At 37.9% G+C, this 27877-nt stretch overlaps 2 protein-coding genes across 2 annotated transcripts in view; one reads left to right on the top strand and one right to left on the bottom strand.

The window, feature by feature from the left end:
• The window catches only part of LOC128028980 (histone-lysine N-methyltransferase 2B), a 43809-nt gene extending 22181 nt beyond the window's left edge, over positions 1-21628 (top strand). Inside the window, exons 18-37 of the mRNA XM_052616402.1 lie at positions 215-316; positions 546-656; positions 1036-1112; positions 1208-1428; positions 2344-2447; positions 2673-2810; positions 3037-3195; positions 3349-3466; positions 3604-3682; positions 3814-3974; positions 4060-4230; positions 4325-7361; positions 7463-7555; positions 8030-8139; positions 8215-8352; positions 14147-14399; positions 15447-15554; positions 15902-15985; positions 18557-18686; positions 18961-21628. Coding sequence (XP_052472362.1) covers positions 215-316; positions 546-656; positions 1036-1112; positions 1208-1428; positions 2344-2447; positions 2673-2810; positions 3037-3195; positions 3349-3466; positions 3604-3682; positions 3814-3974; positions 4060-4230; positions 4325-7361; positions 7463-7555; positions 8030-8139; positions 8215-8352; positions 14147-14399; positions 15447-15554; positions 15902-15985; positions 18557-18686; positions 18961-19236 — 5670 coding nt within the window. The 3' untranslated portion in view covers positions 19237-21628. The remainder of the gene's footprint in view (positions 1-214; positions 317-545; positions 657-1035; positions 1113-1207; positions 1429-2343; positions 2448-2672; positions 2811-3036; positions 3196-3348; positions 3467-3603; positions 3683-3813; positions 3975-4059; positions 4231-4324; positions 7362-7462; positions 7556-8029; positions 8140-8214; positions 8353-14146; positions 14400-15446; positions 15555-15901; positions 15986-18556; positions 18687-18960) is intronic.
• Positions 21619-26755, bottom strand: LOC128028985 (IGF-like family receptor 1). Its single transcript, XM_052616409.1, has 7 exons — positions 26591-26755; positions 25962-26154; positions 25651-25708; positions 25330-25513; positions 24616-24705; positions 24335-24475; positions 21619-24235 (listed from the first exon to the last, which is right to left on the bottom strand). The coding sequence occupies exons 1-7, from the start codon at positions 26679-26681 to the stop codon at positions 23919-23921; spliced, it is 1074 nt and encodes a 357-aa protein (XP_052472369.1). The 5' UTR covers positions 26682-26755; the 3' UTR covers positions 21619-23918.
• Between the last annotated feature and the right edge of the window lie 1122 nt (positions 26756-27877).

Genomic DNA, 27877 nt, shown 5'->3' with positions numbered 1-27877 from the left:
GGAAATGTGTATATATATATATATATATATATATATATATATATATATATATATATATATATATATATATATATATATATGTATATATATGTATATGTATATGTCTGTGTGTGTGTGTGTGTGTATAATCTTTTACAGGAAATAAACAGGACGTCTATAAAAAGGAACACTGCTTAGTTACAGATTTCTGGTATTTTGTTTTTTTTATTTGTAGTGCACTACAATGGGTTCCCTGAACACTGTGGATGAAAATGTACCTGTCTGTGACTTCCGTGCTATTGGAAAGAAGTTTGAGGAAGGCCTGTACACATCCTTGGTCAGTGTCTGTGCTTGTCTTAGATCTGAGATCAACATAAGGAGAAACTCTTTAGCACTGTAGCTCAAAGTTTGCCTTCTGAGTCACAAAATGTATTTGTTATTGTTATTGCTAAATTGAAAAATGCCATAGTTATTGGTCCATATTCCAAGGTTCGTTTTAAACCATTGTTTTAACAGAAGAATAAAAAAATAGGAATGTTGATTTAGTTTGTGCCTTTACCAAGCAGAAATCCTTTCATGAAGATGTGGTGAAAGTAATTCGCAATCACATGGAAGATGAGGAAATTTTACCAGAGGACCAAAGACCCACTGCCCTTGCCCGCTCGTATTACTGGAAGGTCAGATTCTTACATATGTAATTACAAATAATCAAATTTTTTTTTTTACCCAACCAGTCTGGGTGGCTTAGGTCATTCTGTGAAAACATTACTAATGATGCACTTCTTAAAAATACAAGTCTGGTGTTTTAGTCATGTTATGACTGTAATTTCAGTTGCTATTTGACACGACAGTTGTTTAAAATAGTGACTGTTAGTTTTATCATCTAGAAGTTTAATTTAATCTTGCATGAAACTTTTTTTTTTTTACTTTTGGCAGTCCAATCACATGAGATAAAACAAATTAATATGTTAGCATGCATTTCAAAGTATAGTCCTAGAAATGCTCTTGTTTTTCGTGGTTAAAATCTGCTTTTCAATCTTTTTTTTTTTTTTTTAGCTCTTAGAGGAAGTATATGGTTGGTTTAACAGTCGGGACCCTAAAGTATGGGATCCACGCTCTAAACATCTGCCAGCGTAAGCACCATCAAATTCTTTCTGTTTGAAATAAACATTCATGTATGCGCTGGAACCGTTTCTTTTGGCAATGACACATGCCTCTATTTGTACAGCGGGATGCTTGCGCATGCTGTGATGCCGCCAAATTATGAACATGTTTATGCTCAATGGCGTGAGAGAGATGCATGTCACAAGATGTTGGACGGCGCCCCACAGATGACTGGAAGACACGTGGATGTTAAATTGGGAGAAGAGGAGGATGTGTCCACACCTTTAGCCCATAACTCTACAGGATACTTTATGGACCCAAGGGCATTACAAATTAACCTAAAAGGTAAATAAACACACAATTATTGAATGACATTAGTAGCCATTCATGATTGTGAAAGGAAAATATGGAAAGCAGTGCAAATTATCATAACTTTGGATTTTGTTCAAGGTTTTTTTATATTATACAGCTTAGAAAAGCACAAATAAGCCCTCCTTCCCCAAACACCAGACCTAAAGACAATATATAATCAATATCCATAAAGAAAAAATTATTTTATATTGGAATGTTGTGTGCTTCCAAAAATCGGAAGACACTGAAAAATATACAAACACTTGGGTAGTACATTCACCTCTACTTTATTCGTTATTCTACCCAATGACAGTGGGAGGTGGTCCAAATGCTCAAGATCTTGCTTTAGATTGGACAAGAGAGACTGATAATTGGCCACATATAAATCTTTATAGTTGCGTATAATGCAAACTCCAAGGTAATTGAATTTCTTAGGGATAATTTTAAAAGGAACCAAACCTAAAGATGATAGACTGACCCTATCACCAATAGGCATTCATTTACTCTTCTGTAAATGAGGCAACTCATTTTGTCTCAGAGCTAGAGCAAGTGGTTCCATTGCAACTGCAAATAAAAGTGGTGACAAAGAACAACCCTGTGTCATGCCACATTGTAGCTTAAAGTAAGCAAATATATTATTGTTAGTGCATACAGCAGCCGATGGAGACGTATATAAAAGTTTGATTCAAGGTATAAACTTATGGCCAAATCCAAACCTCCATAATGTGTCAAAGATAGCCCCACTCCACCCGGTCAAAAGCCTTTTTAGCATCTAGTGAAAGCACTACCTCCAGTGTGCCGGGTGGAGAGGGTCTATAAAGAATGTTCAAAATTGTCTAATGTTAGAGAAAGAGTAACAATTCTTTATAAAACCTGTTTGACTAACGTTGGATTTTGATGTTCTCCCAGGGAAGAAGGCTCGGCCTACTAAATCTGACCTGGAAACAGTTTTGTCAAAAGACGACGAGAGACAGTGCGCTCTGTGCCAAAAATACGGTGATGCAAAGGCCAGTGTAAGTAGTTAAGACATACAATGTAAACTCACCACAGTATTCTACCTTTTATTATAGCTTTTTTTTTACTAGGCCTTAGTAGGAATGGTGCAATGGTTCACAGTACTTTTCCTAAGGGTTCTTACAAAGTTATAATTATCAGATGGATTGTCATTAAACTGCAGTATACAACTCTTACTGTTAACTGGAATTACAATCCTTTGTATTATACATTTCTCTTCCCAGGATGCAGGGAGGTTGCTCTATCTCGGGCAGGATGAATGGGCTCATGTAAATTGCACCATGTGGTCTGCAGAGGTGTTTGAGGAGGACAATGGTTCACTTCTGCATGTTCACAGTGCTGTTGCAAGAGGTCGTCTGATGGTAGGTCATTAATCTCATGTAATTCTGGTTCAACTGAGCCATTGGTGACACATTGTACTGTCTTGAGTTAATAACTTTAACAAACATGGTGGTTTATAGATTGTTAATGTACAATGTAATAGTTTGAAATTATATAATTTAGTATTTAAACATGAACAGTTTGCTTCCATCAGTTAAACTCAATATAATGTTTGGCTTTGCTAATGTTATGACTTTCCTTCCATAGCGCTGTGAGCGGTGTAACCGAACTGGGGCAACAGTAGGTTGCTGCCTTACTTCGTGCCAGAGTAACTACCACTTCATGTGCGCCCGCTTTCGCAACTGTGTCTTCCAGGATGATAAAAGAGTTTTCTGTCACAAGCATCGTGACCTTATAAGTGGAAAAGTGAGCTTTCAGTTTAATAGCATTTAATTTAGTCATAGCTGCTAATTTATTCTTGGTTTATAGTATTTACAAAAAAAAATCAGTTAAATAGAAACTTGGTATTACATGGCTGGTCTGAGAGAACACTTTTTTTTTTCTTCTGTAATTTAACAGATCATCACTGGTCAAGGGTTTGAAGTACTACGGAGAGTTTATGTGGATTTTGAAGGGATTAGTTTTCGCAGAAAGTTTTTGACTGGATTGGAGCCGGAGTCAATCAATTTAATGATAGGTTGGTCTTTTAGTGTTGAAGTATATATAAATAACACAATGTTGTAATGTGTATAAATATAAATGTAATGCACTGTTGTATAAAAATTATTGTACAATTCCTGCACAATGTTTGAAACAAAAATGTTCACCTGTTAGGTTCTTTGCTAGTAAAAAAGCTTGGAAAGCTGAGTGAATTATCTGCCTGTCATGGAAAACTTTTCCCCGTGGGTTATGAGTAAGTAGATTTTAATTTTATGTTTGTTTTTGAGTTTGCTCCTGACATAATGGACATGCTACTACTATGACACTTTTAGTATTGGAACCTACTTGCACATCAATACATATTTTGTTTCTTCTGCTTTTTAGATGCTCTCGCTGGTATTGGAGTACTGTGAACCCCTTAAATCGATGCAAATACACATTTCGCGTTAGGGAGGTCCGTCCAACTGTTCAGGAAAAACCAGTGGAAGAGTCAACTGATCAGGGAGGAAACTGCACAATTGCCCACAGCCCATGCCCCCAATCAGGTCAATAATATTACTAATTGCAAAGTGATAGCTTGTGCTTATGGCATTTTTTGAATAATCAAATAAAGATATATGTTTTCATTAGAATCTGAAGCCCCGGGAGTGGTTTTATCTTCAACTAATCCTTCCACTGAAACAAATTCCACCTCGTTATCTATCTTTGCCAAACCGGACCTTGGTGCTCGTCCCAAAATCCCTTTATACCCCCAGAACAGAAGACCTGCTGGAGGACTATCCAGACCACTGCCTTCTCCAGGTAGTTAATATAATTTCAATGAAGATGCATATGTGGCCTTCACAAAGTTCATAAGAAGCATTTTAATGGTTGATTGTTTGTTTGTTTTAACCAGGAGCTGCCCCAACCAAACCTCACCACATCCTGACTATAAGTGATTTGGATGACACTCGAAGGCCACGACGGCATAGCCTACACCCACAGAATAGTGGTACCCGCAGTCACATGACCTCCCCTACTCTTGGATCTCCTGCAGGCCCAATTGCATCTAGAGCAGGTGGTTCCCACCACCCTAAAACCTCCCAGCCTACCTCCCCAGTTTTCCCCCTTGGTGCTACTGAAAACCAGCTGACCTCTTCATCAGCTCGTCCTGTTGGTCGAAGTGCTTCCTCAGTCCGGGGTTCTGGAATATTGACTCCCCATTCTACCTCAGGACTGTTTTCACAGTCCACAAAGCAAGGTGGCATTGGCTCTAGCCCTTGCACCAAACGATCCCTCACCTCTCCCACCCACCTCTCCACAAGACCAAGGCCTTTTGATTTTAATCAAATAGACTCTGTTGAACTTCCACATAATTTTATAGCATCACCACAGGAGCATCCAGCAGAAAATGGTGCCTTGCCATTAAGAGACCTTTTGGGTTCACAAAAAGGTAATCATCTAGGTAGTGACAGGGATTTCCCTTACACATCCTTCCACTTAGAGGCAGACTTGACTGTGGCACCTGAGCTGAGAACAGAACTTGAAATTGAAGAAACCGAACTGAATGAAGGTGTTGCTATGAACTGCAGTGCACAAATTGTAGTTGAAGGTGAAGACAACCAGGTAGACTTCTGGGAGCCAGATGAAGAGAAGTCCATAATGTCTACCCAGGGATTGTCTTGTCCCGTTGATCCTTGTAGGGATGACTGGGGTAATAGTTCTTCTGACGGGGACATGGAAAACTACTTCAACTTCAGACGCATGGTGGTTACTTCAAAGGCTCAGAGGGATGCCTCCCAGACATCTGCATCTCCATCTTTAAGGCAGATTTCACAACTTGATGGTGTGGATGATGGGACAGAGAGTGATACAAGTGTGGCTAATAATGATAACCAGGGTGTAAAATTGTCGAATCAAGCCCAAAAGCCACACAAACCACTCAACGCTGTGCCTCATGAACAGACTGCTAGCAATGGGCTATGTTTGGCATTTCCAAATCCTGTTTCTGATTTTTCTTCAATTTGGTTAGAACCCGTGTCCAACTCGGAGGTTGTTGCTGATCAAGATTCTTTTGGTGTAACTCAAACATTGCAATCAAACCCTAGGGTGGTTGTACACTCACAAGACACTTTGACTAATTTTGTTGACCTAAAGCCTATAAACCATGCATTTTCTATATATGGTAATGATTACCAAGCCCCTCATTTAATGGTAGAACCAGAGACACCCTTAATTCTGGAGAGATGTGATCCTCTTTCACCAAATGCACATTTCACTGATTTGGTCCCAGTCCAAGATTCTCTGAGTGACCCTCCAGACCCTAAAGAATTGTACTTGGATCCTAGTAGTGGCCACTTTGTGTCGTCTATAGATGACTCTAGAGTTCACCAAAACAACCACTTGCAAGATGATTCCCCTGACTTAATGGAAGTGAATGGAATTCAGAGTCTACAGCAACAAAATCCTGTTCCTTCCACAGTGTTACCCAAATCTGCATCATCTTCTGAACCTTTATCTTCTGATTCCTCTGCACACGTTCCTTTTGCAGCATGCCCAAATCAGACACCTTCTGCAAATGTGTCCTTGTTCCCAGTCCAAACTCCTGAGGGTAAGACGGTCTTGCCACCCATGGAGAGTTTCAGAACCAAATTACACCCACCTGCTGAAACAAGGCATCCTGCCTCTTCAGTTCCTGGAGGGGCAATGCCATGTGTTCCCACACATTTGCCACAGAAACCAGAGTCTATGCTGTCTGTACCATCAGCCACTGGTGTACCCCTTGGGACTTATGGGCCAGCTTTGGGTACAGTGTCTGTCCCGTTGCATCCCACTTACCCGCAGCCTGTTGGCTCTACAACAGTTGCCATAGTCTCCTCCTCCTCCTCTATAACTTCTCAGCCATCAGCTCTGTGCCAAGCAATGCCTTCTGCCATTCAGCCAGCCTCTGCTTCTGGTGTCATCAATGGGTACAACACCACACCTATGCAAAAAGAAACAGCTCTAGGACGAAAAATTTCCATCAATTTTTCAACCCCCAGATCAACAATTGAACCCCAACAACAGTTGGTTACCCAAGCATTACCAGGTCATGCAATTCTTACTGTAAAAGAGGTTGGTGGAACCAATGTGGATCCTACACCACATGTTTTACTTGTTAATCGTCTTGGTCAGATTTTTGTCAAAAACCCTGAAAGCAACACCTTCCAGCTGCCAACTCCAAATTCCCCTTCATATAACTGTGTTACACAAATCGCCAGCCTCTTGCAAAGCAATGCCTTATCGGCAACACTCGCAGCAGCTGGGAACTTGCCACCAGTTGCAGGTGCCACCATTCCAACCCAAGTCCCACAAATTGTGTCCCCATTGGTACAGACCTCAAACACCATTACACAGCTACTTACAACTAGTACTAATGGAGCAGCTCCACTACCAGCACCAGATGTTAAAAAGCCACGTAGGAATGCCAAAGCTTCTGGAGATAGAGTGAAAAAACCAAGGATTAAGAAGGAGTCTTCCACACCTAGAAGAACAAAGTCTGCTAGCACACATGGCCCATCTAGCAAACAATCAACAAGTCAAATAGTAACCTCCTCAGATATATCTAATCAAGCAGATAGTGCACAAGCTATCATCAACCAAGCTATGGCTGGATATTATGATCCCAACAAGACTGTTTCCCGAATTCCCTCATCACCTCGTAACAGTACTATTATTGGGAAAATTCATACAAGTTCAGTAGTTTTACCGGAAGGACTCCTTGTCAAACAAGAGATGAAGGCTTCCCCACCAGTGACACCAGAAGCAGCACCTCGACCAAAACAGGTTCGAATGAAAAGAGTGTCCTCTTTATCTGACCGTATTGCCACCAAGAAATCAAAATCTGACTTTTTAGACCTGGACCGCCCTACTAAATTGGAAGAACCACGCAAGTCAAACTCCATATCAGCCAGGTACATAGAATCAGTAGGAATTTACTCAAATTTACAGATGTTTTCTGTGCATTCAAACTCTGCATGGAATATTCCTTTATTTTTTCCCCTTTCTGTTCCAGGTATGGAGTTCGCATTAAAACCCCAACCGTCAAGGGAATTCTAGACTTGGACAAGCTGAATGAAGAGCCTAGTAGTGACTCTGAGAGTGCAAGGTGAGCCTTTAAGTGCAAAAGGGGTAATTCCAGGGTGATTTCAATAAAGTCATTTAAGTTTCAGTATTATTTATTCCTTTTTGAATTTAAGAAATAATAAACAAACATCACCTTCTTCTTCAAGAATATGAGGTTACTGGCAGCATTGTGAGTCGTGCACTGCTAAAGTATTTGCAATATAGTGTTTCAGTTTTGAAGAATCACATTTTAGCACCTAGCTTTATTTTATTTTTTGCTCATCAAACAGTAAATTCAGAACATACATGCAGTTTGCCAAATGTCTGCATTTATATATTTCAAAGAAAGAATACAGAGTTCTTTCATATTAAATAATGCCACAGTATTTTTTATGTGGGCAGTTAATTCCAGCTTTTCCACTTAATATCAGACACAAAATGTCAGACACTGAAATGGCATATTTAAACCATTTATCATTTATCACTTATATGGCATTTATCATTTATTTCATTTTAGGCCTGGACCTTGGGATCGTCTTTCCTTGCCTCGTGGTGGAGACAGCAACAAGCCAGCGACCTGGGATCCTGCTAATCGTAATGCACTGTCTGACTGGAACAAATACTCAGGTATAATTTTTTTGTTTTATTTTACTCAATTTAAGGTGTTTCGATGGATAAAACAGTGAGACTCTTTTCTTTTAGGGATGCTGTCCTGTTCAGATGATGAGATGTCTCCCTCAGATGGTGAAGAGCATAGTCCTCCCAGCCGAGACCAGCCCCACCTACGCTTTGAGATCACTAGTGATGACGGCTTCAGTGTAGAAGCAGACAGTATTGAGGGTAGGAGGTCATCTCTTTGACTGTGGTTGGAAAAAATATGCTGTTAAATGTAAAAATGTGATGTACTTTCAGTATGAAAATGTTTTTTAACAATTATTTTGTATTTGTTTTTAGCTGTTCTACTGAATCAGTTTATTTATTTTAAAATTATGCAAAATGCATGGTGAGTAGGTAATATTTATTGTCAAACTTTTTCATAATTAATTTGCCATTGGCAGCCCAAATACCTAAATATGTAATGTGTGCATGTAAATTGTAGTGTTTTTACATTTTTGAATGATATATATATAAGTGCTATAACAAGTCTCAGTTAGCGTAACACAGTATACGTAGCAAGGACTTTTAAATAATATAATAAAAAAAAAAAAACAGATAGAATAGAAAACGAATAGAACAAATTAGTGTTAGAGGTCTTTACATACAATTGCATAATGAAAAGAAAATAGAATACAAAAAGATTAGAAAGGAAGTTAGACTTTTTAAAGAATAGAATTAGAATAGTGAGTGCTAAAGTTAGAGGGTCAAATAAAGATGGAAGAGATGTGTTTTAAGCCGATTCTTAAAGATGGCTAAGGACTCAGCTGCTCGGATTGAGTTGGGGAGGTCATTCCACCAGGAAGGAACATTTAATTTAAAAGTCCGTAAAAGTGACTTTGTGCCTCTTTGGGATGGCACACTCAAGCAACGTTCACTGGCAGAACGCAAGCTTCTAGAGGGCACATAAATCTGAAGTAATACATTTAGGTGAATGGGTGCAGAGTCAGTGATAGTTTTGTAGGCAAACATCAATGCCTTGAATTTTATGCGAGCAGCTATTGGTAGCCAGTGCAAATTGATAAACAGAGGTGTGACGTGTATTCTTTTCAGCTCATTAAAAATTAATCTTGCTTGTCGCGTTCTGGATTAATTGTAAAGGTTTGATCGAACTGGCTGGAACACCTGTCAAGAGAGAGCATTGCAATAGTCCAGCCTGGACAGAACAAGAGCTTGAACAAGGAGTTGTGCAGCATTTTCCGAAAGAAAGGGCCTGATCTTCTTGATGTTGAATAAAGCAAATCTGCAGGATCGGACCATTTTAGCAATGTGGTCTGAGAAAGTCAGCTGATCATCAATCATAACACCAAGGCTTCTGGCTGTTTTTGAAGGAGTTATAGTTGATGTGCCTAACTTGATGGTGAAATTGTGATGAAACGGTGGGTTTGCTGGAATCACAAGCAGTTCTGCCATGGCAAGGTTTAGTTGAAGGTTATGGTCTATCATCCAGCAAGAAATGTCTGTTAGACAAGCTGAAATGCGAGTAGCTACCGTCAGATCATCAGGATGGAATGAGAGGTAGAGTTGAGTGTCATCAGTATAGCAGTGGTATGAAAAGCCATGTTTCTGAATGACAGAAACTAATGATGCCATGTAGACACAGAGAAGAGAAGTGGTCCAAGAACTGAGCCCTGAGGCACCCCAGTAGTTAGATTTTGTGACTTGGACACCTAACCTCTCCAAGATACTTTGAAGGACCTATCTGATAGGTAAGACTAGGGCCGGGCGATGTGGAGCAAAAAATATATCTCAATATATTTTGCTATATCCCGATATCTTTACAGGAAAAATAACCCCCCAAAAACTACTATAAAAACAAAAATGCCAAATATTACATGATTAGGGCCCTATGAAATGTTTTATTTTTTTCTTTACCATATGTTTTATTGTTATCTAATTCTGTGTTTAAGCAAGTGTAATTATTTAAATGCATAAAAACAACTTTTTTTCTTAAAATAGCCTTATGTGAAATGTTTTTTCTCCTCTGAAATTCTGTGTATTCACATTTTTCTGGTTAGCAAATGAAGGCATAAAACATTCATTTATTTTATCTTTTAATTATTGAAGATTAAGCAAACCTTTTTTGGTAAACAAAGGGGATTTACCATTAAAAATAATACATGGAAGAAATGTTGTGTGATTATTCCCTAAATTATGTTCGTTTCATGTTAATATTAGTAGTATACTTTTATTTTGACGGGTTTACCTTTACAGTTCTGTAAATTAGAGCTGCAACTAACGATTATTTTTTTTGTCGACTAATCTAACGATTATTTTTTTTGTTTAGTCGACTAATCTAACGATTATTTTTATTACAATAAATAATATAATCTAATATAAGTACAACTTCTAATATGATATTTCAACCTTTATTCACTTTCAACCAATGTGGTTGAAGTTTTTACAGTATAAAATAATAAAGAGGCAAATAAAATTATTTCACTATGGTAAATATGAGTTTATTATAGCGTTTATAATTAAACCACAGTAGCCATAAATTTAGCTGTCTGAGACGTCAAGAAATGTTCTTTAGCATCACAAACCATAAAATGTAGTCAGGGTTCTGCTATGGTTTAGGATGGTTTCCAGAGAACTGGAGCTAATTCTGGGAAGCTCGGTGGTTTGTGACTGTTGTCTCGCGGCGCGCTGTCTTTTAAGGGGCCGTTCACATCATGTCTTTTGCGCACTCAAGTTCGTTATTTCCAATGTAGGCGCTCGATAAGCACGCTCATAATGGAAGCGGCGCGGTGCGCCCGTTTTTTACAGGCGCGTCCGCACCGCGTCAAGTTAAAAACATCTCAACTTTTCAGAATGCCACAAGCGCAAGAATATCAGACCTGAACCAGGAAGTTGGTCACCAGATCACACGGTAACCAGTTAAACCGTAACACCGGAGAGCGCCAAGATGTTTTCCTATGAGGTGCTCACGCATCGCAGTTGTGCTGCCGTGGTACACCATATCGGTTTTGCAAAGGGAACAAAGGGCCATTTTATTTGTCCTCTGTTTAAAGTATTCCCATACTTTTGATAACAGTAGTCTCTGTTTTTGTGATAGAATACAACTTTCTCCATTCCCAGTATGCCATTACGCGAGATGTAAACAAACAGTGTGACGCGTAGACGCATTTCACGCACGTCAACGTATTTTCAGTTGTCTTTTTTTTAATAGTAGTTCAGCAGCCTCCGGTCTGGTTGCGGACGCCGCCATGTTTGAGACATCACTCGAGGGGAGGGGGAATAAAATCAAGGAGGCGGGGGGCGAGCACAGCACAGAGAAGACAAACAAGCAAAGTGGCGGAATCAGAGCACTATATCGATATATACGATATGTCAAAAACCATATCGTGTTTAAAAATTGTCTCAATATATTTTAAATATCGAGATATCGCCCACCCCTAGGTAAGACTCAAACCACTGAAAAGCGGTTTCCGGGATGCCCTTTGCCAATAGAGTTGATATGAGGATCTGGTGGTTAACCGTGTTAAAAGCAGCGGACAGATCAAGCAGGATAAGTACTGAAGATTTGGATTCTTCTCTTGTCAGTCTTAGGCCTTCAACAACTGAGAGCGCAAGATAGTCTTAATTGAATGTCCACTTCTGAAGCTAGATTGGTTGCTGTCAAGGACGTTGTTCTGTGTGAGAAATGCAGAGACTTGGTTGAACACAGCTTGTTCAAGTGTTTTGCAATGAAAAGAAGAAGGGAAACTGGTCTGTAGTTCTCTAAAACAGAGGGTGGGTTTCTTAAGTTGAGGGTGGGTTTCTTAAGCAGTGGAGTAATACAAGCCTTTCTAAATATTGAGGGAAAAACATCAGTGTGGGGGGATGTGTTAATGATGTGAGAGAGTGCAGGTACAACTGCAGGAGAAATGGCTTGAAGGAGATGAAATGGAATAGGATCAAGCAGGCAAGTAGTAGGATTATTAGAAAGGATGAGTTTGGAGACTTCTGCCTCAGAGAGTGAATAGAAGGATGTAAATGATGTATGTTTGCTGGTGATAGGAGCTTGACTTATTGTGGTGTGGAAAATTGTGCACTGATGTTTTAATTTTATTAATGAAAAACGTGGAAAAGTCATCAGCTATTATAGATGAAGCTGGAGGGGGAGGAGGAGTACATAGAAGTGAGAAATGTTTTAAAAAGAATGCAAGAGTTAGGCGAGTAAGGTTGAGTTAGGTTGTTAATTTTGTTATGGTAGTATGTCATTTTAGCAGTGAAGACATTAGCAGAGAAGGAAGATAGGAGTGATTGATACATATTAAGGTCAGTCGTATTTTTTGATTTGCGCCACACCGTTTAAGCAGCTCTAAGCTTAGAACGGTGTTCGCGTAGAATATCATATAGCCGAGGAGCAGAAGGGGTTTTACGGGCTGGCCTGGAAGACAAGGGGCAAACAGTGTCTAAACAAGATGTAAGAGTGGAGCAGAAAGTAACAGTAGCACAGTTTAGGGGAAGGAAGTAAAGGGAGGGTGAGAGTGAGCATAGGTTACATCGAAAGATGACATTTGGAGGGGTAAGTGATGTGTCAGGGATCATGTTGAGGTTAAGAGTGAGGAGGATGTGATCTGACATTTGCAGTGGAGTAGTGTCACGTAAAAGTAAGATCCAGTTGGTTGCCTGATTTGTGAGTAGAAGTAGTTGACACTCAGTTGAGATCAAAAGAGGCAAGCAGAGTGTGGAAATCAGCATACAGAGGTTTATCTAGGTGAATGTTGAAATCTCCAAGCATAACTAGGGGAGTACCATCCTCAGGAAAGGTTGAGAGTAACACATCTAATTCATCCAAAAAGTTACCTAGTGGTCTATGGAGCCAAAAGAGTCTCAATAAAGATAAATGCACACACTACATTCACATATGCACACCGGATTCATACATGCACACACATGATTCATAAATACACACACAGGATACACAAATGCGCACAAAATTCACAAATGCACACACAAAATGTAAAAAGCACAGAAGATTCACAAATGCTTACAAAATTCAGAAATGCACACAAAATTCAGAAATGCAAACAACATTTACAAATGCACTCAAGATTCACAAATGCACAGGACAAGATTCAGAAATGTATTTCTGATGCACACACACATATATCTTGATTTACAAACTGCTTGCGGTCTGTGAACTTCACTGCATTTGAGACTCCTCTGACTTGGCTCGACACACATTTATCTTTATTGATACTCTTTTGGCTCCATAGTGGTCCTGGGGGTCGATAGACAACTACAAAATGTATTTTAAGAGGGTAGTTCAGTAACTGAATGAGATTCAAAGGAGCTGTTGATACCCAAAGATGGTGAAGTATTACATTTCAAATCATTAGAGATGAGCAGACCAGTACCACCACCTCTTCCAGTCAAACGGGGGGAGTGGGAAAATAAGAAATTATTGGAGAGTGCTGCAGGTGTAGCAGTGTTCTCTGGTTTGATCCAGGTCTCTGTTAGGGCCATGAGATTAAGCTTTAATGACTAATAATAGATGTAAAGAAATTTGCTTTGTTTACAGCAGACTGGCAATTCCAGAGACCAATAGAAAAAGAAAATGGTGTATTAGCAGATATAGGCAAAGTGTGCAGGTTGTTAAGATTGTGTGATGCGTGGTTTGCGAGTGGTAGTGATAGTAGGGTCTGGAAACACATAGTTAGAATTGGTTATAAAAACTGAAACAGAAATGAAACTAGTAGAAGGAAAAAGAGATTGATCAAAACAATACTTATATTCCCTGCTGGTGTTCCTGCCTGGTGGAGTCGATAGTCCTTACACTCTTCGTTATTCACAAGAGTTGGGCTTAACTGGAGGGCTGCTGCGACCGCTGCCGCGGTATACTAACCTTTTTTTATACCCGACAAAACTTAAAATTAAATTCAGTTGAACACAATTTACTGTTTATCACAACAAAGGTCTAAGCAAGCGGCCGACACTGACAACGTATGCGATAGAGTAAACCAAATAAAATGTTTATTTTTCACATTCACAGTTGCTTGGTCCACTGTTATCGAGGGAGTCCAGGAGGCCCGTGCTGTCGCTGGACTGAGGCAGCTCACTTTTTCTGGGATAAGCGGAGCGCATGTGATGGGAATGCTGTACGATGCCATAGTGTACCTGGTGGAACAGCTCCAGGGGGCCAATCGCTGCCAGCGTCACAACTTCCGCTTCCACAAGCAAGCCAGTCAGGAGGAAGATCTGCCCATTAACCCAAGTGGCTGTGCCCGCTCTGAAGTCTACCTAAGGTCAGTTCACTTGCTTAACTGTCAATTAAGTGCTGGTAACAGTGATAGAAAAAAAAAATATATATATATATATATATATATATATTTTTTTTTTTAATTTTTTTTTTATTTTATTTTTTTCAGCCGATGCCACTGCCGATATCTTGTAAAGCATGGGCGATAGCTGATATAAAGCCGATATGTGTGTGTGTGTGTATATATTATTTTGTTCGTATTTAAGAAATTTAAAATAATTTGACAATGGATTAAAAAATAAATGTGTTAAATAAACATACTTATACTTTAGATGACAAAGTATTTTAAATAAATAAATGCTTAATAAAAATATAATCAAAAAGGAGGTAACTGTAACCAACCAGGCACTCAGTATTCTGGGAAGTTGGTGTGCATTGGGAATCATATTTTTTCAAATAAAGCCAAGGTAACACTCATTTTACACACAGCACACAGTGAAAATGACATGAATATGACAGTGGGCAAATGCATAAAGTGCAGCATAATTTGAATTCATCATTGTACATGATGACAAACAATTTGACTTCTAAAAACACATTTTAATTGTTATGTAATACTACTAATACCACCAATAATAATAATAATAATTAATAATTATAATTAATAATAAAGAGCCTTTTCCAGCAAACTGATATGTGATTCTTTGCTGTTCATATGATTAATTTGTGACCTTATTGTGTTATTAATTCGGTTGTGTTTTATAATTGATTGAAAGTCTTGGTTTACAATTTAGAACCAGTTACTTTGTGGTCTTAAATAGCGTAATTAATAGTAGGTCTCTGTTAGGGTTATGTCCCTATATCATTAACTTGAATAGAAAGCAGCTAAATGACTAATAACGATCAACAAGAAAGTAGGTGTTTTAAAGTGGAGAAAATGTTCTGCACTGTGCTTCTTGGTTGCCTTGCAGGCATGGGGTGGGGGTTCGAATGTATACTTGTTTAGGAGAGCAAGAAGAGATGTTATCTAGGAGCACAAGTATTGTGATATTTCTGAGTATAGTTCACACCTGCTCTTTTTTCTGTTTCACAGGAAATCTACCTTTGATATGTTCAACTTCCTGGCGTCACAACACAGACAGCTTCCTGACACCGACCTCTATGATGAGGAGGAGGATGAGATTCTTCTCAAATCCACCAGGTCAAATAAGAAGTGCATGAAGTCGCAGTTGAAAAGCCATCCCGCTGCTGATTTGTTTTTAATTTTATTTGTAGAAATATATATTTTAATAGGAGTTATTATGAGAGATACTCATAATCTCATAATCATGACTCATTGTCATATTTTTGTTGGGAAAAAAAAAGAAGACTGAAAAGATGTTTTTTTTTTTTTTTTTATGACAGTGTTCCCTTCATATTCCCTTCCCCTAATCTTTTACTGTTCGTATTTCCTCTTTCTTGGTTATTTCTTTCTTTTTTTTTCTTTTTTTATTATTAGTCAACTGTGGTTTGATTCACATGACAAATAAATAAAATTGCACTTTGTAGGCGTGCAACAAGTTTGGAGCTTCCGATGGCGATGCGCTTTAGACATCTCGAGAAGACATCTAAAGAAGCGGTTGGTGTCTACAGGTAGGTTGACCATTTTTAAACTTTAAATGAGGAATCGAGTTTATTTCAGTTCTTTTCTTTGATTCCAAATTTGAGCAACTTCAGTAGAAAATATGAGCATGAGATGAAGTCACCAGTCGCATGAAGGAAATGTCCACCTGTAGTTACCAAGTGATCTCCCAAAAATAAACATGTGGAAAAAACCCTGGTGACATGCCAATCTATAAAAATGCTCTTTTTTTTTTTTTTTGTAAACATCCCCTAAGATCTACTTAAAGGGTTAGTTCAGCCAAATATTAAAATTATGTTATTAATAACTTACACTAATGTTGTTCCAAACCCATAGACCTCTGTTTATCTTTGGAACACAGTTTAAGATATTTGATTTAGTCTGATTAATCGATTACGATTAATGAACGATTATTTTGTTTTCGGTTTTGTTTTGTTTTTTGCCCTCATAGTTCACTGACTAGGTTTGCACTGTAAATATGATTGACTATCAGCAGTTATTTTATCTATGTTTGTGACATTTCTTACTAGGGTTGGGTATCGTTTGAATTTTATCGATTCCGATTCTTATCGATTCCTAGTTTCAAATCCAATAAGATAAAAAAAATCCAATATTAAATGTAATATTATTTAAGTCAAACATTTAGATGTCAAACATTTTTACAAAGCATTCTGTTGAAGCTGAATAACGTGAGCAAAAATAAGCAGCCTACAAAAACACTGCAAGAGGAATTTTGCCTGTGATAAAAAAAAAAATACCATAGCAAAAACAACTAGATTAATATAAATTTCAAATATTAAATAGTTAAAGACAAGTAATAAGATAGGTCAGTAATAAGAAAGGAACAAACAAATCAATAAGCAATATTATAAATAAATACAACTAAACTAAATTTCAGTACAGAAACTGTAATTAAAAGTTTAAAAACACAGTTTTCTTTTTATAAATAAAAGAAAGATTAATCAAGTGAAGTTAAATATATTCAGTCAAGATCAGTGAATGATTTTCTTTTGTTCCTTGATTAACATTAATGACAGGCATAGCGTTTATTAGGCTGTTGTCTCTTCAAGCAAAAATACTGCACATGTGTTTTCTTTCTCATCGGTTTATGTTCACGTAAGACAAAAACGGCTGCGTTTATGATGATATACTGATGTAGTTTTCTGTATCGTAATTTTGACTTGGAACAGCCTTTTCTACAGTTAAAATACACAGAACAGTCCGAGAACGGAGACAAACCAGGAACCCGCAGCGCGACCGCCGACCGCTGCTCTCTATGCACGCGCTTGTGCTTCATGTGCGCTGCACACAAACATGTTATGATAAGTTTTGAGATTCTAAGCTACTTTAGTGATAAATCACAGGACAGCGCTGACAACTAGTTTCTGTGTTCCTCTGTGCGCGTGATCTTCACTGTTTATATGAGTGTTTGTGCCACAGTGCAGCTGCGCGAACATGGTAGCTCAATATAATAATACACATCCGATCATCTAATCGCTTGAATGTCCAAACCATAAAACAAACACAATTGACAAAGTTTAGTGAAGACGCAAAACTCACTATATATGTTGAACCGGCGTTCACCTCCGTGTTTTGCTTTTATGCCACTGACTGGATGGGCCAGAGTCATGTGGCTACACATGCGCTAGTATGCTTTAAAGGGGGAAGTGTTAACAGGATTAAAAACCCGAAATAACAGACATGGGAAAATTACGTCGGTTAGAAGTTATGAATTTCGGTTTAGATTTTTTTCCGATTAATCGTCCAGCCCTAAGAAAAACATAATCAAAGTAGTCCATGTGACATCAGAGGGTCAGTTAGAATTTTTTGAAGCATCGAATATATATTTTGGTCCAAAAATAGCAAAAACTACGACTTTATTCAGCATTGTCTTCTCTTCCGTGTCTGTTGTGAGAGAGTTCAAAACACAACAGTGTAGTGATATCCGGTTCGCCAAAAAAAAAAAAAAATGTTAACAGCTTAAGTCATTTGTGGATTAATGCGTATTGGAGACACGAACCGTTTAAAATGATTCAGTTCGATTTGGTGAACTGGTTCAAAAAGATCCGGTTACATCGAATGATTCCTTCGCGAACCGGATATCACAAACTGCTTTGTTTTGAACTCTCTCACAACAGACACGGAAGAGAAGACAATGCTGAATAGTCATAGTTTTTGATATTTTGGGACCAAAATGTATTTTCGATGCTTGAAAAAATTCTAACTGACCCTCTGATGTCACATGGACTACTTTGATGATGTTTTTCTAACCTTTCTGGACATGGACAGTATACGGTACACACAGTTTCAATGGAGGGACTGAGAGCTCTTGTACTAAATCTAAAATATCTTAAACCATGTTCCAAAGATAAACTGAGGTCTTACGGGTTTGGAACAACATGAGGGGTAAGTTATTATTGACATAATTTTACTATTTGGGTGATCTATCCCTTTAAAATATGTCTGTTTTAGACACAGCCAATGCAAATGTAGTCTTTGGAATCCATGCTGCATTCCTTTTCTAGTTTATTCTCTTTTGCTCTCAGGTCACGTTAATTTCCTGTAACTTATCTTTGCTCTAGGTCTGCGATTCATGGAAGAGGCCTGTTCTGTAAACGAAACATCGAGGCGGGAGAGATGGTCATTGAGTATTCAGGCATTGTCATTCGTTCCGTTCTCACGGACAAGCGAGAGAAGTATTATGATGGCAAAGTAAGTGGAAATGTGCTTTTTTTAAGAGCAGATGTGTGTATTTGTGATCACTTATCACCACCAGGTTTAACAACAGAAATTCATTTTGGGTAGTCATGGCCAAAAAATGTCAGTAAATGCGATACGATGCAGGCATACGATATTTATATATTTATCCATATATATTTATATATAATATAATATAATTTATTTTCACATCATTTTCTGTACTATATTTGGGTCAGAGTCTGAATATCACTCTAATACCACATCTTTCCTCTGCTCTTCCTACCAGGGCATTGGTTGCTATATGTTCCGCATCGACGACTTTGACGTGGTAGATGCCACGATGCATGGTAATGCGGCGCGGTTCATCAACCACTCCTGTGAGCCAAACTGCTACTCTCGAGTCATCAACGTGGAGGGTCAGAAGCACATAGTCATTTTTGCTTTACGGAAAATCTACCGTGGAGAGGAGCTGACTTATGACTACAAGTTCCCCATAGAGGATGCAAGCAACAAGCTTGGCTGCAACTGTGGTGCCAAGCGCTGTCGGCGCTTCTTAAACTGAAGAGCAGTGCTGGAGAAGTTGCAGGGCAACTGCACGACAATGGAGTTTGATGGGTAAAAACGGTGGACCAAGGCTTGTCTGGTAAAGGCAGGTCCAAGCTGAAGGTTTCAAAGCTTAACAGTCACCTTTTCAAGTCCTTCAACAAGCACATATAAGGACCACCAATTGTTGTGGAGCCATTCACACCCTTCAACCAGGATTCCTCCCGATCAGTTGACATTCAGTCCAGTAGATGTGTGGTAACAAGGCCATGGCCTTTTCAAGAACATTTCCCACTATGCTGCATCGTCTTTGCTTCATTAAAATTTTTATCGGAATAGTTGTGGTTTTGAAATGAATCTCGGTTTCGGAGTCCTTGTATATTTTGCTGCAAAATTGTGACTACTATTTTGTTATTTTCGCAGGCTTTTTTTGTGCTTTCCAAAAGCTGGTACACGCTTCCAAGAGTTTCGGGCATTCTGTTCCCTTGAAAAACCTCAAGTTCCAAACGATCCTCCCTTTGTCTCCTTTCTTGAACTGACGTTAAAGTGCTGGATTCTTCACCTCCCTGCTTGAGAAGCATATTACTGTGCAGAAAACTTGGTGTGTGTGAAAGCTTAGCGGCAGTGAAGATACTGTAAAAACATGCATATTACTAAGGAAGTGATGTGAACGTATTCTAATCTGTATCCGTCAATTTTATTTTGGATCACACTTTCATGTTTAGCTGAGAAAGACTCCCACTGCTCAGGACAACACTGTAAACCCCTCAGAATGACCCATGGATCCATTCCTTGCACATGGCAGTCGGATAAAAAGACTCACTCTGTTGTCTGTGACCATTTTTTTTTCTCGCTTTTATTCTCCTCAAAGGCTTTATTTTTAATAATCTATTTTTATTGGCAGGTCTAACTCTTCTGTTTCTGCGGGCTTGTTCTGTGGTGTAACTGTATAAGCGTTTTTTAAACTTGATGACTTCCATGGTGCTAAGCCGAACATGAATCCTAAAGAGGATAAAATCGATACTTCCTCGGTTTCATGTCATGTCAGAGATCCGATGCGAGCTGTAGTTGATGCACCTGGTACTAAAATAGCAAAGCAATCCATACACCATTTCCAACCTCGAGCCCATAAATGTCAGTGATGTGTGGAAATTCGGAGTACTCCTAAACGCCAACGCTTTAGCATGTTTGTGCTTTTTATACCTCTAGAGACTTGTGTTGGAACAAAATCATGCCTGAGTGGATATTTGTTTCTTTTCGTCTTGTAGTAGAGGACACTACTTAAGCTAATCGTGACTAAACAAATCCTCATTGCGTCAAGGTGTGATGATGTGGATTGTTCCTGCAATAAATCATTAATGCCACAATTGCACATACAATTGGAGTTTTACATTTATCTAGGGAGTTAGAAACTGCTTAAAATGTCCTGAGTGTGAAAGCGCGTATACTGGTTACAAAATCTCTATATATATATATTTATAGAAGAGTTATTGAAAATGTTTTTCAGTAGACGGTGGCACTTGGCACCTTAATTTTCCTTGAAAGATTTGGGAGTTGGTTCTCTTCTTCATGCAGGAGAAAAATCAACAAGCTGATGCCATCGTTTGGACTGTATGGGCGTTCTGTTTAGTCCTGGTTTGTCTTTATGGGAGTTTTTACCCATAGGTCTGTGCTTTTTGTATATGACCAAGGTCTTATCAGAGTTTTTCTTCAGGGTTTTTTCTGCCGTTCTTTTAAACCATTTTCCCCATTTTCTAACTTGAACATTGAGGATGAGTTCTTGCAACGTGGCCTTTTTATGAGGTGAGGTTTTGAGCCAGCTGTTTATTTTAAATGTCTTAGTGGTCTGATTTTATTTGAGTTTCTTAAAGGAGAAGTTTCCTGGCATTAAATCATGTTGTCGTCTCCTGCTTTTTCCATATTCTGTGCGTTTGTGTGGAGGAGGAATCTCCGTCAAGATCTTGAAATTTAGCATATCTCAGATTTTAAAAAGGTTAAAATGTCCGATTTTAATCAAACCACCCCAAACTTGCAAGGATTCTACCTCAAGCTGTTCAGACAACATCAAGTAATACTAATGCAAAACTAGATTTGCTTGGTCTGTTCTGTTGTGCAAATTTGGCTTGTGTGTGCAATGAAGGATGCAAAGCACTAGTCAGACCTCCTGTGATTTAATGTGTCTCCCAGAGCTTCCTGGGAAAAGAAAATCTGTTTCTTTGTAGATCATTAAAAAAATAAAAGTTGTATCGAAATAGACTTAAAAAAAAAAAAAGTGTCTTTGCTACCTTGTACAAACAACCCCTAAGTTTGTATATAGTTGTATACATATTTCTAAACCTGTTTAATTTTTCTATGCACTTTTTTTATTTATAATGTTTTTGCTTAATAAAGATGTACAATGTTTGAACAAAGTTCAAGATTTATTGTGGTATTTGTGCTGAACATACAAAAAAAATCAATTGTTCACCATTTGTAACTATGATATATTGGTTTCAGAAAAGGTTTGTTGCCAAATCCTGTTTAAAAACTGAAAACCTGTTATATTGGTTTGCAAACAATTATATTTACAAGATTTATGATTCATATAAAAAAATTGTAAGAAAAAAATAACATTTTATGATTTTTATAGTAATTTAACAAAAATGTAAATAATGAAACATTAATAGTGTTATGCAGTTTTAAAGGGATAGGTCACCAAAAAAAATGAACATTTAATTTTTATCTGTTTACACCCAGGGCACAGTAGAAACTTTTTAACTCAAACCGATGCCGTCTGTCAGTGATATATTGGAAGTAAATAGGAATCATGGCTTTGAGAGTCAAAAAAACCAATCATTTCATGTATTTACACTTCAACATTTAGTCATGAGTCACAGGGTTTATTTGGTTTTGTTAGTGTATGTGTTTTTGGTTGTTGTTGTTTTTTACTCTCAAAGCCGTGATTCCCATTTACTTTCATTATAGGACTGACGGACTGTAACGGGAATCCCTTTAAAGCTAAATAAGGCTGAAGGATGGAATGTATATAGAATATGCATGATAAACCACAAGTGTGTCTTGTCTTTGATTCTAAATGGCCTCAAGATGCACATCTGTTATCCATTGAATTAAGTGCATGTTGTTTTCATCCAAAGCAACCCCAGACATTTTTTATTGTCTGCATTAACTTCCATTATATGTCTGACGCACTGCAACGGGTTGAGTTCAAAATATTTGTTTGTGTTCTACTGAAGAAAAAAAGTCATCTACATTTTGAATGCCCTGGGCGTAATAAAAATCATGATCAATTTTTGGTGAACTATCCCCTTTAGAGCTAAATAAGGTTGAAAGATGGAATGCACATAGAACATTAAGGATAAACCCCAAGAAGTGTGTCTCGACTTTGTTTCTAAATGCTTCTAAATTGCCTCAAGATGCACATCTGTTATGAATGAAGTGCGTGTTGTTTTCATCCAAAGTAACCCCAGATTTACCCCAGGACTGCAACTATCATTGAATACTGAACTTATAGGAACAAAAATACTCCATCACATGAGAAAACAACTATTTTCAAGTGGGCAATTTCATGTAAATGCACACTACAATTTGATTCATATGAAAATGCAAATTCAAAAATGTCCACATGTAAAATATTTATGAGGTTATGTTGAATAATACAGTATAATATGTGAATTACTTTACCCTTTCAATACTATACTCATACTGTGTCTTGCTAGACGCATATGGGAAAAAATACTTTTTTCTCCTGAACAGAAGCCTTTTTCATTTAGCATTGAGACTGCACGACCAGTGGTTCGTGTAGTGTATTAAAAAACCTGGCAGAATGGGTGGGGCGTTCTGGCTATATAAGCTGGTGTTCGCCACAGGATTCTTAGATTTCTTCTCATTAAGCGACGACGACTACACGCTGATCCGAAGCCGCTTGCCAATGAATACACCTTCCCAGCTCGAATCAAGACCTCTCTCCATTGCACTCAGCTGCAGAAAGACAGTGAGTTATGCACTTACGCAAGCATGAGTGTCGCTCTTCTCTTCTTGCGGACCGACTTTCACTGAACAGCCCCACTCTTATGTCTCTCCTCTCTCAGCAAGCCTCGGAGAGAGAAACGGTGAAGTTTGGAAACTAAGCAACCGGGTCTAAGTGATCTCACACCGATACAGAGCCTGCGTACTTGCTCTTCCCACTATGCTTCAATCCGTGTCTCGCATGTAAAGATCAATGCCCCTCTTTACATCAAGCGGCTCTATCCTCTGAAGTAGATCGGAGCAGATGCTGCCATTGGCAGCTTCAAATTTGTGTCTCACTATGACTGTGCTCACAGGCGGCCTGCTTTTTTACCAGTAAAGCAGTCTACCCCTGTTCGTTCGCAGAAGGCGGCCTTCCCACGATCTGGTTTCTCTCCTATTTACCTTGGAGGAAAACAACGACGAGCTTGCGGGTTGAATGATCAGACTTAAGCAGTCCTTGGCAAGGGTAGCTCCGCTCCCTAGCCATGGGTTAGTTTTTTTTTTAATAAACTGCATGAACCACTGGCCATGCAGTTTCACTGCATGAATGAAAAAGGCTTCAGCTCAGTATAAAAAACGCTTTTTCCATATGCGTCTCGCAAGACTCAGAAATCATTCCTCTATCTCAGGGAACCGAGGTTACGTTAAGTAACGGAGTACTTTTGTGTACTTAAAATATCACATGAATTTTTCTTAAACACCTGCAGGAAGCTTCGCTAAAATCTCCACTGCATCATTGCGACCGATGGAAGTTAGCAGCTCAGCGAGGTGGCTGACGGTCCAGTGTGGGTTTTTGGTGACGACACCCTCCAAAACGGCGACGAGGGGGCTTTTGTGGTCCTTCATGGAATATGCATAATTGATCCAGGCAAAGGAAAAGGAGCAATGGGCGGCAAGGTGACGTGTGTTCTTGGCACCACAGATGTCTGGGTCTAATACCAACACAAGCTCCTCAAGAACATCCAGGTTGTTCAGCACGGTTTTGAGAGGTGCATCCTGGACCTCAGGTGCTGTGAACAGATTTACAGAAAATTAACAGTTTCTCACTTAAGCAGTAATCAGGAGTTATCTAGGGTCACGTGAAACTAGTTTGTTCTTTGAATACCCACCTAACAGATGCGACAATCCAGTTACGTGATCATTGTTACTACTCTCTTTGATTATGTTGTAAGAGATGGCCTCCTCATATCTGCCAATGCTCTTTTTGGACAGGCTTTTATGACTAGCTCCATTACAGCATTTTTTAAATTCTGGTAAATACAAGAGAAGTTCAAGAGGAAAGTCTTTAAGGAGTTAATTTTAAAATATTTTGGATCAGCATTAGTCTGTCACGACAGGAAATATTTGTATGTATAAAACCTGCAGGATTTCCTTCATATTTTACACTGACCTTCATTGAAAGGCTTAGACCTCCTCTTGATGAAAAGGTAGATACACACCAGAATGAGAGTTAATAAAATCCCAAAACATACATAGATCCCTACAAAAATGCATGAGAAAACAAACCATCAAATCGGCTTTTCATCGGCACCAATGCCAACACCTTCACATTCTCAAATTTTACGTACAAACTGAATAGTCTCAATTTTAATAAGCAATCTAGATACAGATCAACAAAAAGTACTGAACACATTTTGGGTTGGTGATATATTGTAAATGTGTACAATACCAGTTCAAAAGTTTGGGGATCAGTAAAATTGATGTTTGAATTCAGCAGGAAAAAAAATTAATGTTTTACATTTTTACAAAATTGTATTTAAAAAAATGCTGCTTCTTTTTATGCATTATGGAATCCTTTTAAAAAGATATAAGAAATATTAAGCAGTTTTCACAATTGATTATAATAGATGTTCCTTCTGCACCAAAAACAGCACATTTAAAATATTTCTGATAGATCATTTGGCATTGCCATCACATTAATAAATTACATTTAAAAAAATATTCAAATGCAATAAAATATTTTTTTTATAGTACTGTTTTAACTATTTTTTTTCTACAGCATAAGATAATTCTTTCAGAAACATACAAAATCGTACAGTCCTCAAACTTTTGAACCGGACTGTAGCCTATGTAGGCTATATGCTAAAGAGATGCAAAGCAATACCTATGAATTGATTAAATGATGACATTCCATTGGGACTTGAAGAAGTGTTTGGCATAGAGCTTTGAGGGCTTGGAGTAAAGTTTTCAGTGACTGCAGAGGGCTCTGTAAAGGCATTTTGAGTAGTGCTCTGAGAAAGGCTTGAGCTGGCTACAGAGCTAGATGTGAAGACAGGCGTACTTGCAGTCTAAAAAGAAAAACAGCCTATATTAAGCTCTATTGCATTTCAGTTGTATTTGTTCTCTTTTGGTTTATGCTAATATCTCTGTTTTCGATGAAAAAGCATTAGAGAGGGCTGAAAGTAAGTGGAACAATCGTTATTACTGTTATCTCTGTGGTCTGTGGCGGTTGAGGGATGCATTTTCCATCAAAAACCTGCTCCCTGCAAAAAAAATAAAAAAGTTACATTTGCAATATTATCACTGCAAATCGGAATAAAAGAGAAAAGCAAGCTAACTTGTTTGTGTAGATGGAGGTTATATGGGCTCTAATCAAAAATGAATAAACGCAAACCGTTATCGTGGACTAGCCATAAATAACTTTAGCAATATATCCATCCACATTAGACTGAATTTATTGGTACCAACAAACAAATTAATAGTAGTAAAAAAAAATGAAAGTACCCTAAAACGTACCCTTGTCTACAGCAGATTGCATCCGATGTTGTGCTGCATTCAGACGCTGGAAACAGTGGAGTTGGGCAAGAATGACAATTTTGGCATTTGACTTGAGATCCGTCATTAAATGTCCCATATCTGCATGGTTTGTAAGGTGACTTGATCTGTTGTTGTTCGTCGGACCACCCACAGTTTTCAGTAAATTCGTAACCTGTCCTCAAAACAGAACGACGATGAGTAAAAGAGCATTCTTTCTTGTAAGTTACTCTGTAGGCTGTTTTTCGCACAACAGACTCATTTACAGACACGTTCTCTTAAAGATGCGATCAGTGTTCTCGATGTCTAATAGATCGATGTATCACTTTATTATGAATTTGTACATCACAAATATAAAATCTGTATGTTTTGTAAGAAAGTCTTTTGGGTAGTTGACTATTATCGACTGTGCTGTCGACAACATCTCTTTCGCGCGACGAGAAATTATACCTTTAAAATTAATTCAGGATAACTTGGACATTTTCCAGGTCATCTCAATGGCAAAAAGTGTCCCAATTTATTTGAATTCACCCTACCAGTAATTCGCATTCAAGCTACATGTACATAATGGACTAAGAGGCGATTTATCGAACACACAATTTAAAACTTACCTTTTATGATTCCATATTTAGTCTCACATGGCTCACATTTGTACCGGGAACGATTCCAGAATGTCCCTTTTAAACACCTATCCGAAGTCATCGAGTCTGATATCGCGTTTCTCCCTGACGTGCTCGACTGTGTGAAGCTAAGCTGCTGTGAGTTGAAGGAGTTGGGTGGGTTTTAAAGCAATGACGACACAATCGTGTTGAAGAATAAAATCATCTTCACACTTTGAGTTTTGAAAAATTTTGTTAATAATAATAATAATAATAATAATATATATATATATATATATATATATATATATATATATATATATATATATATATATATATATATATATATATATATATATATATATATAATTACATTTTCATACGTTCATTTTGAATTTAAGTTTCATTAAATGTCTCAAAACCCAACGGTGTACACTTAAATTGCAATTTAAATGTATTTTTATAAAACCTTTTTTTTTCAACAGAATGAACATTATAAAGATTGAACTAAATTAGCATAATATAAATTCTTAAACAATGTAACAGTACTGTCTGTCTGACCCTCACTCTAGACATATTCTTTTTGCATAATATGACATAACCCATTTTTAATAATTGATGCAAGACACAGAAAATACTTATTGTCACTGTAGTGGGACAAAAGTAACAATTGTTACTTTCGTTCTGTTCCGTCAGAAACTTCTGACATTTAAACCCGATTTACTTTTATACTGAAAAACTCTGAAAATGCAAATAACCTGTAGATTGATCATTACTGTGACACATAAAACAAGTTTATGTAAGTAATTTGAAAAAAAATTACAGCCTCAATAATTTACTTTTTGTATTAAAAAATTACGTACCTAATGGCAGGAAATGATGACGAAATTATGTGACATTTCCGTCAAGGGTTGCCTCTAGACATGCTGTCATAGCTTGGGATGCAAATGCAGTAAGAGGCTCTGAGAAATCGCTTTGTTAATTTCTTTCCATGTTACTTTCGACCCCGCTCTCCACTACGATTTATTTTTTATGTACTGATTTTACTGTGAATTATACTGTAACATACAACAAACTTATAATTAAAATGACAGTAGAAGTTTCTAAAAATGAGTGAAATTACAAGAGCAACTGTGAACTTGTAATACTATAGGCTACATACATTTTACAGTAAATAACATTGTTAAATTCAATTCACTAAATTAACTTCCGACTAAGATTTTGCACTGCTGTGATAGGCTAGTGTGTAAACATTTGGTTAACTCATTTCATTTGAGTCCACTGAGAAGGAATATTTCT

The sequence above is a fragment of the Carassius gibelio genome, chromosome A15 (genome assembly GCF_023724105.1).
Source record: "Carassius gibelio isolate Cgi1373 ecotype wild population from Czech Republic chromosome A15, carGib1.2-hapl.c, whole genome shotgun sequence".
In the NCBI taxonomy this organism is placed as follows: domain Eukaryota; kingdom Metazoa; phylum Chordata; class Actinopteri; order Cypriniformes; family Cyprinidae; genus Carassius; species Carassius gibelio.
This window is presented reverse-complemented; position numbering and strand designations above follow the sequence as displayed.

Excerpts from the sequence above, each read along its gene's own strand:
- LOC128028985 (XM_052616409.1), bottom strand. The coding sequence starts at position 26,681 with ATGACTTCGGATAGGTGTTTAAAAGGGACATTCTGGAATCGTTCCCGG. Across the intron at positions 25,709-25,961 it reads GCAATCTGCTGTAGACAAGG|GGAGCAGGTTTTTGATGGAA; the intron begins GTACGTTTTAGG and ends TTTTTTTTGCAG. Across the intron at positions 25,514-25,650 it reads CACAGACCACAGAGATAACA|ACTGCAAGTACGCCTGTCTT; the intron begins GTAATAACGATT and ends TTTTCTTTTTAG.